At 42.5% G+C, this 13,751-nt stretch overlaps 1 protein-coding gene across 3 annotated transcripts in view; it reads right to left on the bottom strand.

Annotated features, from left to right (window-relative positions):
• CD47 (CD47 molecule) overlaps positions 1-8,868 on the bottom strand; it is a 46,191-nt gene extending 37,323 nt beyond the window's left edge. For 2 of the 3 annotated variants that reach the window (XM_030328975.1, XM_036064297.1), the window contains exon 1: positions 8,730-8,854. In XM_030328975.1, coding sequence (XP_030184835.1) covers positions 8,730-8,775 — 46 coding nt within the window. In that variant the 5' untranslated portion in view covers positions 8,776-8,854. Of the gene's footprint in view, positions 1-8,729 lie in introns of all 3 variants that reach the window. The other variant, XM_032594760.1, reaches the window with a different exon arrangement.
• Between the last annotated feature and the right edge of the window lie 4,883 nt (positions 8,869-13,751).

Raw genomic sequence — 13,751 nt, 5'->3', positions numbered from 1 at the left:
TTTAGAGAATGAATTTTCTAAAGAATACAGAAAGCACTAATTGCACTCCATTATTTGTTGTAACAAAAGAATTTTATAGCTGAAGCAATTTAAGTAGAATAAATGCTGTCAATAAAATCCAAAGCAAAATTGACCTGGATAAGCCATAACTTTAATAACCCTTGTACTAATTAATAAATAAAAGTAGTCCAAATATACCACTCTACTAGCTGTTAACTACTAGCTCCATCCCTACAAACATTTATTAAAACAAAAAACCTATCACCTAGTAAAATTATCTGATTTGGGTTTTCTCTCTTTTGTGTATTGCTTTCTGATGAAACATCAAAGTGAAGAAAAGATTTAAAATAGAGAGAGCAAATAAAAGCACATAGGCAATTAACATGAATAAGTAAATTCTGATATGCCTATAGCAGTCTAAATCAGATAGGAATAGGTAAGTATAACCATCAGTGATACAAGACCTACAGATAAATTAACAAATGAAATGGTGAAATTATTTTATATAAAATGCCAAAAATACTGGACTTCACAACCTCTGTAAATACAGACCACCAACTGAAACCATCTCATACCACAGTCCTGAAAACAGCTATTATGTGTTGCTGACAGGGCTCAATACATGGTGGTCACAGCACACAAGTTTAGCTCAGAAATGTACAAATTCAATAAACATTTATTGAGAATTACCTGACCTGAAATATTTTGATAGGATGAGAGGATACAATGATGGGGGTGGGGGGGGGGGGAAGAAAAGAAAAGAAAAAAAAAAGCAAGAATTATCTTTTAGAAGCTTTCGATTCTCACTTGGAAGAATGATACATACTTTTTGTAACACAAGGTCCTAAGTGCTATCCTTTGGTATGAAGAAAGTGCTATAGATGGGCAGGAGTGTAACCAGTCTTACAGATGTCTAAGAAAATTTGCATTGCTACCAAGGAAACAACAGAAGACTGTCATAGATGCCACCCATCTCAAGTCTTCAATCTTTTATCTTTCTATATATGCTACGTAAAGCCTCTGTCCTTTGCAACAACTCTTAAATCACTGTTCTTTTGCAGGAGCTTATCATATACTCTCCAAAGGAACCCTATTACTTTTTTTAATTTAAAAAATTTTAATGTTTGTTTATTTTTGAGGGGGGGAGGGGCAGAGAGAGAGGGAGACAGAGAATCTGAAGCAGGCTCCAGACTCTGGCTGTCAGCACAGTCTGACATGGGTGGGGCTCAACATAACAATCCTCGAGATCATGACCTGAGCTGAAGTCTGATGTTCAACTGATTGAGCCACCCAGGTGCTTCAGGAGCCCTATTTCTTAATCTGAGTCCTTCACATGAGAAGCCAGAAGCTTCCAATACTTCCCACTTATAAATTTACCTACAACCCCAACTATCCACAACCCCCTCACCTTCCTCCTCTTCAGAATTGCATCCCTTCACCTGTTAGTTTTCATTTCTGGCTCCACACCCACTCATCTCCCTAAGGACTTTCCCTAACTGATTATCAGCCTCCTACATCCTTTATGCCATTCACATAGGGTTTTTTGTAATACTTTAAAAAATGCTTAAATATTAGCCAATGTTTAAAAAATCATTCATCTCTTCCCTAGCATCCTAAAATAATCTAAATGCATTTCTTCACCTCCCATTCACTTCTTAAATCTCTGCAACCTGGCCTCTACCTCTTCTTCACTATAATAGTTCTTGCCAAGCCCTAATAATCCCAAGTGAAAAACTGAATGTGCATGGTTTTCTCTGTATCTTGACTACTCTATAGTTCCTCAGCCAGTAGGCAGCTCCTTTCTTGCTCTTGTCCCTTGGCCTCTGCGATAGCTCCTGATTCTGAATTTCCTCCTACTGCTTTGTCCACCGCACTTCATCTTTCTTTCTTTACTGAAATCTATTCCTTGACTCACAATAAGTGTCAGTGTTCCTCAGAACTTCATAACTAGCACTGTCCACCTTCCTCCCAATGCCCCAGGTCCAGCATTCTCCTTAATCCACAGTTTTAACATCTACACACTTTTTGTTTAACCAAGCCCCAACTTTCTCAACTGCAGACCTGGAAAGCCAACACTCTGCTGTGCACCTCCACTTGAATGCACTATACTTAATTTGAAATTTGGACAACATGTCCAAAAGCCTATTTACCCTCTTCCTATCCCCCTCCCAAATACTCACCATCCAAAGTATTTTCTATTACCTATTCATCAACAAGACCTGGACCTAGTAAGAATCATGCTAGATTTCTCCCTCTCTTTAGCCATGAAAAATTCTTGATAGGCTCAACCTATTATTTAATGGTTCCTCAATCCAATGTCTGTTGTACGAATTAGACATTTATCATCTTTCTTTTGAGATACTGCCGTAACCTCTTGACTAGCTCCTTACCTCCAGCCTCAGTGTTTTCCCATCTTAGCCTCAATGTATTTTCCACAGTTCCCAAAATAACTGTTCTAAATGCAAATGTGCACTCTTTTGCCTAATACACTTTAACAACACCCCCCGCCCCCTTCAAGCTAAATTCTAAGTGTGTTATCATCGAATGCGAACTAGATCCTTCAAGATCCTGTCCAGCCCCACCTCCTGTACTCCCTCATTTCCAAACTAAGCTCCAATCATAATGACCTCTTACAATTCCATGAATCTGCAAATGCCCTCTCATCTCCATACCTCTGCACATGCTGGCAAACGTGTACAGGTAAGAGTACACACTCTGGAGTCAGACCTTGGCTCAAGACTTAGCACTTTATACTTGTATAACCTTTGGCACGTTTTTTAACCTCTGTACCTCAGTCTCCTCATCCAGAAAATGTGTAGTGACAGTGTATACATCATAGAGATTTTAAGACTTAATGAGATAATAAATATTAGGTTCTTAGTGCAGTGCTTTTGCATACATAGGAAATGTTCAATAAATGGCAGCTATAGTCTGCTACTTTTGGTTCTTCCTACTAAAACACAATGGAGATGTTCAGTCCTGTCCTCCCCTCCTTCCCTACCACTACTCAGTCGTATTCATCCCCTCCTTATTGCTCATACTGCCCCCTGTTCAAGTTTTGTCACTGCACTCAACTACTGAATCCTGCAATTACTGTTTTCCTTAACTGGAATCTCCATTAGTCTCAGAAGTTAGAGAAACAATGACAGTGTCTTCATTTGGTATCCTATGTATGGATCCAGGGTCCAACAAATACAAAGCAATACATTCCCTATGAATGTAAAAAAATGTAAAGTATGAATTCCAAGAAATCAAAATCTAAACACTGTAGCAAAAAGGATTCACTCTTCTTTCATATGTCCAGTGAATCTTCCACTGCTTCTCACTTCAATAGACCTCATTATGGAATTGAGAAGCAACATAGTTTAGTGGACAATCTGGAACAAGTCAGTTGCAAACTGCATGGAAGAGTTTCTTAAGAATTACACGAATGTAATGATCTTCCTAGAGGATGGTATTTAAGCTAAGTCTTGAAGGAGGAGTAGGAATGGTGTAGAAAAGGAAGGGCTTTCCAGGCAGAGTATGTAACATGCACAGAGGAATAAGGAAAGTGGGTAACAGGAGGCAGAAGATTATTCAAGTGAACACTAGGAACAAGGGATGGTAAAGAAATACTGTAAAGGCTTCCCTGCATGTCACTCTGAGGAGCTGGGACTGGATAATATAAGCAACAGCAAAACACTCAGGTTTACTTGCATTAAAAAAACAGTACAGTAGTATGAAGGGTAAACTGAGGGCAGGAAGGGAGATAGGAAAGGAAGGCCCACTAAGAGATCACCACTGCAATAGTCCAGGTAATTGACACCTGGAGAGAAAGCCAAACATTACAGTAAAAATCTAATATAATCAACATATGTCGGATGTGGGAAACAAGGGGAAAGAGGAAAGAATTAAAGTTATTTACTAAGAGTATGTGTAACTCATTAGATTGTGGATTTTATTGAGAAAGGAGTTTTGGACATTTACAGGGGAATATTCTTTCAATATTTAATAGGCTAGGTATTAAAGTACCTGCAGTACAATGAAATGAGGATGTCCAATAGTTCCCAGGTCATATGGATCTGGATTTAAGAAGAAAGGTCAGAACTATTAATACCTGGGAATCACCAAGATAACAGCTGGTAAGTGACAATTGTGAGCATAATCAAGATTGCCCAGAGAGTACTTGCAAAGCAAACAGCAGGAAGAAGAGAATAAAATGTTGGAGAACACCAAGATTTATGGAAAAATCATTAAAGAGGAACAAATCAAGGAAGTGAGAAAAAGAAGTGAGAGCAGCAAAGAATACCACTGCAGACCACCAAAGAAGGGTCTTTATATGAACAAAATAGTTCTTAAATGGTATGAGTAAAGACAGCCTCTAGATTAAAAACTACATTATTAGCTTCTTTATCTACACCAATATCAGCAGACTAGTGGGAGCAAACATCATGCACTGGGAAGTGAATGGGTGGGAAGAAGGAAGAAGCAGTTATTTTTTTCAATAGATTTGGCAGTGTAAGAAAGCAGACAGAGAAAGCAACAGAAAGAGTCTGGAGAAGGGGACAAGGGCAAGGTTTTTTGGTTTTTCTTCTTTGTTTGTAATAGGGGGTAAAACTTAAGCATGTGTGTAAGAAGCCAATGGAGAAGGAGAGATCTAAGATGAAAGATCTAAGACCAAAAGGGGTAAAACTTGAGCATGTGTGGAAGAAGCCAATGGAAAGGTAGAGATCTAAGATGAAAGAATTAAGCTGTCTGGGCAAGTCTCCAAGATGGTGGAAGTGAAAGAGCTGTAGACAGGTGAACCTTTCCTTGGAAAGGTGAATGGGTATACTTCTGAAACTGGGGGAGGGAGGAGAATGAGATGAAGGCCGCTTAAGATATTGCAGATAAGTTTAGTAATGGTGGGAGGGAAGCTGAGCGAGTCCACACCACACATCACTATTTTTTGCAGTAGAGTAGGAAGTTAATTATCTGCTTGAAATGGATGTTCAGGAATGGGGTAAGAAGCCTAACAGTCACTAAGGTAAATGAAGCAAAGCTCATGAGTAAAGATAACAGCTCAAAGTGAATCCTACCAGTTTTTGCCATTAGATCAAGCCCTTGGTATGAAGACCTGGAGTCTCAAACTGAATCGGGTTAGAATTAGGGTCAAAAAGGAGGATCTAGACAGCTCTCTCCCCAACAGAGACCAAAAAAGGCCTGGAGGAAAGTAGGGGTGTCCACAAGGTGTTCAGTAATCCCCCACTAGATTTAAAGTGGCCTTATAAGGACAGAAGTGGTCAACCTAGAACTGCAAGGGAGAGAAAGTTTCAAGTTAGTAACATCCAGAATTATGGGCTTCTCAAGCACTTAAAATATATTCAATGTCACCAGGAGATAAAAACAAACAAACTTTCCTATCCTTTATATACTACATTTTAAGTTACTGAGAAGCAAAAGATCTGAAATTTATCTGTTATACACAAGAGGGCCTTACAAAGTGCTTAGAGCATAGCATGGGCTCATATTTGCTCAAAATGGAAAAAGGGAGTTTTGACAGACCTTGCAGTTGCCAAATGCCTTACCTTACCTTTTAACTGTAAGTGTGACATGTATTCAAATATGCACTTTTATTCTCTTAATCTCAAACTCTGGGGTTGACCAGATTCTGAGTCTTATATAACTGTTCCACAGATAGCAAATGTAATATTCAGAGTTTAGAACTCATAATTCCCATTTCAACTCTATGTAACTACAAGGAAAAGTCCTTAGTCTAGGTATATCAGGATCAAATTTCTTAGGTGCTCTATGTACTTTAGTACTACATGAGTTTAACAAAATCAATCCTACACTATTATTTTTGCTCTTTTGTCATGGAACTACTATCTGCACCAGGACACAAAGTAAAAGTAGCTTTATGACAACCCAAGAGTGCACTATATTAGTCTGAGTGAGACACAAGATATAAAAATATAGAGATTTTTATCTTATATAAAAAGGTAACAGCAAAAACCTATAATATGGCTGAAATGGTTGTAGGAAAATTATATCACAAAAAGAACATTAAAGTATTAAAAACAATGCCTATATAGCTATAGATGAACTAACATTAAGGAATACAAACTTGGTTTTAATAATATGAGTGATTACTGTGGACTTAGAATATTTATCAAACTTGGGAAAAACACCTATTTTTCTTCTTTAGAACCTGGTCTTTCAAATCTCCATTAACAGCTCAGTGGCAAAGATAAAACATCTGCCAAAATACAGATGACAGCATGAGCAAGTGTCCTAATGGTAGGCATTTAGTGTAATGCTTTAACACACTGCCTCTAGACTGCTGGGGAGGCCCCATAAATAAGTACTTTTAAATAGGCATTTACTTCCTTAAAATGGCAACTTGTGTTTAAAAGTAATACATTCTTTAAGAGAAAAGAAAACATTTTCATTTAAGCAAGACACGTTACTACCAGACGTAGATAATAAAAATGTTTTTTAATCAGTGTACCCTTGATTTTAAAAACTCACTTTGAACAAAGAAAAATCATTCAACTGCTGAAAAGACAGTCAATGTCCCTGCCATTATTTGAGTAAAGTTTTATTTGCCAGTTGCTGAAAACTACTGAAACTGCTGATGTGCTTTAAAAAAAAAAAAAAAAAAAAGTATAATTGGGCTTATAGGGGAGGGGGGAGGAAAGGAGCCTAGTAATTCATTCTGCATCTTGTAAACCAACAGGGGGGTGGCAGTTTGCCTGAAAGTAGATGAAAGGAGCATTTTAGATAACTTCTTTTACCACAAAGGTCAACTGAAACTGTAGTGTCTTCAAAAAAATGCCTTCGATTAACAGTCATGTATAAATGAAACTGAAAGCAAAATCAAACTTCAGTACAAATAAACCTATAAATATGTGACTTTCTTACTCATTTTGGATTCTAAACTCAGTCTCTTAAATACCCTGGTTGGTAATTACTCGTGTTCTGAGACTGTTAACATATCTTCATACATGTCCTTTTTAAAACCACATATTAAACACACACAAAATCTATTATATCTTATGACAAACACGATCACTTCTTGTTTTATAGTCAACAAAACTCAAAAGTATAATGCCTCTATTTTTTTTCCGGGTTATTAACTAACTACAATAAAATACTATAAATTGTGAATTCTGTGACTGTGGGGACTTGAGCATATTTATATTGTATGTAAATGAGTACCAATTACATGTGATCTTAACTATTATTAAATATGGCCTAACAAAAATCCTATCTCCAAAAGTGGCATTATAACAGTTCTTTCCGATCTGCTTGAAAACAGGACCTCTGTTTTTAAAATACTATATGACTTACACTTCTTATTCTTCAGACTAGCTTTGATGCCAATGGTCTGAGTTATTGATATTTTATTACAAATTTGTAATTTGGTTCAACATGAAGGCTTTCTCATCCTACAACAGGTTTCTGAAAGCAGTATTATTTTAGGTATAGTAATAGTAATGGCAATAAGCCACTAATGATAACAAGAAAATACTACCTTATCTAATAACTCTTTAGATAATAAAGATATCCTTAACAGCTCCAACAACCCAGGATGTTTCAGAGATTGAGGAAAGTGGTAACCAAGGATTTAAAGGCATAATGGAAGTGGCTTGAAGTCACAAACCTTTATAAATGACACAAGGAGGCTAATAATCGGTTTAAAATCTAATTAATTTAGCATTCTAGAATTCAATTTAACAATTGCTTCCTACTTTTACTCAAATTCAGTTCTGAATCTTACAAAAAGTTCACAGAAGACTGTACAGATGTGAAGTATGACAGGCACCTGAGAACCACAAAAATTCCTATTCCTCACTTTTTACAGAGGAAGCACACGTTTAAAAAAAAAAAAAAAAAAAAAAAAGCATAATGGATTCCAAAAGCCTGGGGGGACCAAACGCCTTTGGCGTTGAAAGACACCAAATCCCACTCTGCTGCAAATATGTTTGGACTCTAGAGAGGTTACGGTCTTCATATTTCAAGCGAAATCTGTATTACTATTAAGACGGTTCGCCCAAATAAAGTAGAAAAACTTGGAACGGGCAATAGGGCGTGGGGGTGGGTAGCGAGAGTTTCCAGGTAGCTTATTTCTAGAGTTAAAAAAAAAAAAAAGCACTCAAAATATTCTTCCTATTAAATGCTGGGTTGGAAATGCAACTTAATTGTGTCCTTTATGTTTCCTTAACTCCTATGTTCAAGTGGGAGGGCAAACAGGAGAAATCCCATCTTGCAGACTTCGCCAAAATGCGCACTTCTATCGCAAGAGGCCCGGGCCCTCCCACTCTCCCTCCTTCATCCCCAAATGCGTTTAAACACAGAGGAGGAAGCGGGGTGCAAAAGAGGGGGGCCCCCAACAGTTGCCACCCCTCGCCTCCGATCGCGCCCTTTCTCTCCACAGTTAATTTCTGCGCGAGGTGCACGGCTCAGAACCTTCTTCGGTGTGCATCTGGAGGTGGAGTACGGGGGGGGGGGGGGGGGGGGAAGGAGAAGAACTCTTCTCCCACCGAGGGGGGAAAAGGAAGAGGAGGGAAAGGAAGGAAGGGGGCGCAGGATTACCCGAGGGCCCTCCTACGCTCGCACCAGGAGCGTGCAGGGCCCGAGCGTCCCGCGCTCGGACCACCCTTTCCAGGGCGACGCCGAGCCAGCCGGGGCGCAGCCCACACACCCGCGGGGGCGCCGCGGGGGCGCCGAGACACGAGTCGCCGACCCAGGAAAAAGGGGCCACTCACCGCAGCAAGCCGAGCCCAGCAGCAGCAGCACCACCAGGGGCCACATCGCGGCCGCCGTGGGGTCGCCGCCGGCGCCGCCGCAGGTGTCTGGAGCAGCCACCGAAGCAGTCACAGGCAGGATCTGCCGCCACCGCCGTCACAAGCAGGACCGGCCGCCGCCGTCCGTCACTGGCAGGACCCGCCGCCCAGGCTGCCTGGCCGTGCGCACGCGCGCTCCTGCCACCCCCCCCCCCCCGTTCGCTCCCCTCCCACCCTCCAGCTCTCCCGCCGCGCGATACGCGCACGCGCACTCGCCCCCGCCCCGCCGCCAGGGCTGTTGACGCGAAGCCCTTCGGCTTTGCGGGCTCGAGTCCGCGCTCGGGTCTGCTCCGACGAGGTCTGGATCCCGCTCCCCCGCAATGGCAAGCGCCGGACTTGCGGGTCACGTCCCGCCACCCTCCACTCCCCACCCCCACGGTGTATTCGCCAGCCGCCACAGGAGGCTGAGCGTGTGTTCCTACGTTTACTCGGGACCTGCTTGCCCCCGCCCTCTCCGCGGTTCTCTCGTGCCTCTCACACCACCCAGAGCCCCGTGCCCTCCCTGCAACGGTCCTCTTCCGCTCTCACTCCCACCGTCACGCTTCAGGAGCGCCGCCTGGCGCTGCGCTCCCCCGACCGGGGCGTCTCCGCCCACACGAGCCCCTCCTGCCGCGTCCTCGTCCGAACCTGTGCCTGCGCCCCCTAATTGCCGCCTCGGCCCCCCCACCCCTCAACGCGAGCGCACTCGCGTAGGGGCGTCGCTACGCTTCCCGACAGTCTGGGAGCCCGGGGCGCCTGAGTGTTGGGCGAGGGGGCGGGCCTGTCTGCGGCGAGGTCCCGCTCGCCCTCTTGGGCGCCGCTTCGGTCCACCTGCCCCACAAGCTTTTGTTTCCGGTGCGGTTGTGGGCTCCCCTCGCGCTTTCTCGCCTTGTTCTTTAGTGTGTTTCTCCTCTGAACAGGGTTCCTCCAGCACCTTCCGTCGTGGTGGTAAACATCTTTAGGTGTGGTTGACGCCAAGCCCCCAGGTTCAGTCAGGCACGGTTGTAAACGTTGGCTGACACACTCAAGACGTTCCTTTCCAGGATCCTCAATTGAGCCTGGTGAGTGACCCCAACTCCTGCAGCCCGCTACACCGTTCGGGGTTAGCGTGCTTGAAAAATGGGTTCAAAATGTGGACAAGGCCTTTGACTGTCTCATTGAATCATCATCCTTCGTCCTGAAGCGAAAGCCCTTTTACAACTACAGGTAACACTTAACCCTAAATGGTGAACTAACTCCTTAAAGAGTCCGGCTCCGGTGGCTACCTTAATGGGGTGCATATATGTCTGCTCCCCTTGGTTGTTTTTCTCTTATCCGCTGGAAAAGAAAGCAGTTTCTCACCACAGTATCCTGCTTCTCCAAATCCTCTACCCGTGATGTCTCTTCCATTGCACCCCATCCCTGTCGTAATAAAATCCAGGAAATAACAATTGCCACCCCCGCCCCTCGACACTGTAGCAGTATATTGTATACGTGTGTAACTTTTTTCTATAATTATTATTATTATTATTTTTTTGGTCTGGACCTCTTGTGCACAGCATTATCGATTCTTTCAGAGAATATTTTAAGTATTTCCTCCAAGACTTCCTATCGAACTGTGAAAACAGAAGGGGTTTAATAAATGTGTTGATGTGACTTGAGGCAAGCATTGTTGCAGTGAAATTTGTTTTTTAATGATTAGAAAAAAAGAAAAACAGTTGCCTAGCAGATATCTCACTAAAATAATGGTTAATAATTATGGTGGTAATGATTTGAATGGCAGCCTTGACACCCTGAGGCTACCAAAGGGACTGATGGATTCTCCTCCAACTGCTGCTTATATGGATACAAAAGAATCATCCACCAGACTTTGAGCATTCGGGACATTGTGTATCACAGAGCAGCTGGTTGGCTAAATAAGGCTGTCAGCTGTCCCTGAGACCAACCGACCCCCCTAAAGCTGAAGAGTGACTGGGAAGGACTGTCCCCAATCTTCAGAGGTAGAGATTGAGGGATGCTCTATTTCATACTAGGAGCTGCCGAGGCTATGAGCTTAGTGTAGCTGTGTGCAGAAAATGCAGTAGGCTCATGTCAGGTGAATGAGAGGCCACCTGGGTGACTATTTCTACTCTTGGGAATGTGTTTTGATGGTGAAGCAAGAGGAGGCCTTTTCCAGAGATAGAATCCAAGTCTCTCTTAGATAACCTTGGGCTCTTCTCTCCAGTATCTAACCGCTTTACATTTATGTTTCCCTTTTAGTGCTCCCAAACCTTTTTATTTGGATTTTGAGCTCATCTTATCTTTACATAAGGGATTTTTTTTTGGGGGGGGGGGGATCGTGGAGGGGAGGGTGGAAGGCAAGGGAGTAATACATATTAGAATGTTTTAAACAGAGGTAATACGCATTAGATTTATCACCTAAATTAGTCTTCATAACAGCCTTGGAACAGATATTATGATCTCCATTTTAGCAATGAAGAAACAAGGGTAGAGAGAGATAACGAGCATTTTGTCCACACTTATATGTGATAATTCCTCTCTGTCTCTCATTTATGTCTATCTCCCTTGTCCTTTTTCTATCTCTTCCAAGAAGCCTTTCCCAAATGCTACTTTTCCTCTTTCCTATACTTCTCCACCACTTAAAGGATTTAATTACCTCTTCCATCATACTTTGTTCATGCTGCTAATAAAATATATCAATACATACTTCTTTCTACACATCTGTCTCCTCTTCTACCATGTCAGCTAGGAGAAAATGAATTTTTTCCTGGGTATGTTTGCATCTCCAGGGCCTGGCACAGTGCCTGGTTAAGACCTAAAGAAATCAGTGTGGTATGTAGTATATAGAAAACTTTAGTCTGGCTTTGAGTTACAGCTCCAGCCATGTACTACCAGGTAATCTTAGACAAGTTACTTAAACTTTCTGAGCCCTAGTTTCTTCATTTGTAAAGCTAGATGATAAAGATAATAGAAATTAAATCTTCAAATTGCCTTAACAGTATAATAAGTGAACACTTTACACTTATATGAAACAGTGCCTGGTGTACAGTAAGCACACAATATTAGCTCTTAATATTATAGTCTCCTTATAGTGAGATGGTTCTCCTAGAATAGAAATGAAAATTATTATCAAAAGGATCACCAGTTGCTGGTCTGGAGCCTTGAAGAAGTACTGGGACTTGGCAAAATGTCTACATTTGATTCAAGCTAGAGGCACATGTCTGTGCCCAGTGGGTAGCCCTTAATCCTCTTGCTTTTCTGAACACTTTGTTAGTGATTGAATGCCGAGTGGCCCACATCTCTGACACCTGGCTCAGGGCCCAGTGTCCTAGGATGTTATTTCAACTTGACCTAGTTATTAAAGCATAGGAGCTCCAGTCATCAAATAAAGCGATGTAGCAAGGAGAGTCTGTGCTCTCTGGTTAAGGACTAGGTTTGGATGGTTAGACAGCTGGGAGATATTGACATGTGGTTGGAGAGATGGATTTGGCTTAGGGGGACAGAAGGAAGGCTTTAGCAGCAGGAAATGCTCTTCATCCTTGCTTGTGCTTCAATTAGGAGCAAATATTAGGAACAGAAACTGCCTCCATATACGAGGATGGCAGGACTTAATGGTTCCAGGTGAGAAGCATGCTACCAGAGTGCTGACAGTTGGCTCTGGTGTAACTTTCCTTCTGGATGTCAGATGTGCACAGGCGTGTTTTACTTAAGTCAGGGGAAACAGCATTTCCTCCTCCTCTTCCTCCCCCTCCCCCTCCCCCTCTCCCTCCCCCTCCTCTTCCTCCTCCTCCTCCTCCTCCTCCTCCTGTTCTTGCTGCTGCTGCTGCTGCTGCTGCTGCTGCTGCTGGAGGCTACCCATGTAGGGGGCCCACACATGACAGCTGGAAAGCACGAGAGAAAGCCAGCTTCTAGGTTAGGTTGTAAAATCACAGCAGGCTTATTTCTTTGAGAGCATGTAATGTTTGGGGTCCTGGGAAGGCCCCTCTGTATCTTGCCTAACTCTTCCCTTTGATGGCAGATAACATACTTGTAGTGGGTACATACTATGCACCAAGACCTCACTGTGCTAATGCATTTATTTTCTATTGCTGGCAGAACAAACTACCACAAATTTAGGGGCTTAAAACGGCACTCATTTATTATCTTACAGTTCTGTAGGTCAGAAGTCCACTGGACTCCGCTGGTTTCTTGGCTTCCGGTCTCACAGGGCTAAAATCAAGGCGTTGCCTGGGCTGCTTTCCCTTCTGGAGGCTCTAGGGGAGAATCCATTTCCAGGTTTATTTGGGTGGTTGGCAGAGTTCAGTGTCTGAGGTCCCCATTTTCTTGCCGGCTGCCATCTGGGGTTAGGGGGGCTGCTTACCATCTAGAGGCCTCTTTTGGGTCATTGTGTGTAGTTGCATGTGGTCTCTGAACATCTCAGAGCTAGCAGTGGTACATTAAATCCTTCTTATGTTATCACGTTTCTTCTGCCTCCCCTTCCTCTGCCACATTTCTATGACTGACTTTTCTGCCTTCCTCTTCTACTTTTATAAGTGCTCAAGTGATTAGATTGCACCCCTCGGTAATCCAGGATAATCTCCCTATTTTAAGGTCTGTAACCTTAATCACATCCACAAACTCTCTTTTGCTATGTAAGGCAACATATTCACAAATTCCCAGGAATTAGAGTTTGGCAATCTTTGGGAGGCATTATTGTGTGTACCACAGTTAGGTTCTTTTCATATTTATTCCCTTTATCTTTGTAACAGCTCAGTAAGGGAAGCGTTGTTCATATCCATTGTGTATGTGAAGAAACTGAGCTCCAGAGAGGTTTGTATCACAGGTGACTTACTTTGCCCAGTGGATTAGTTTTCTTAGGTCTACCCTAAAACCAAAAAACGAGGAGACTTAAGAAACATTTATTCTCTCCTAGTTCTGGAGGCTCAAAGTCTGAAAATAAGGTGTCAACAGATCCATGCTCTGTCTGAAGTCCTCGATAAGAATCCT

This window comes from Lynx canadensis, chromosome C2 (genome assembly GCF_007474595.2).
Source record: "Lynx canadensis isolate LIC74 chromosome C2, mLynCan4.pri.v2, whole genome shotgun sequence".
Taxonomy (NCBI): Eukaryota; Metazoa; Chordata; class Mammalia; order Carnivora; family Felidae; genus Lynx; species Lynx canadensis.
This window is presented reverse-complemented; position numbering and strand designations above follow the sequence as displayed.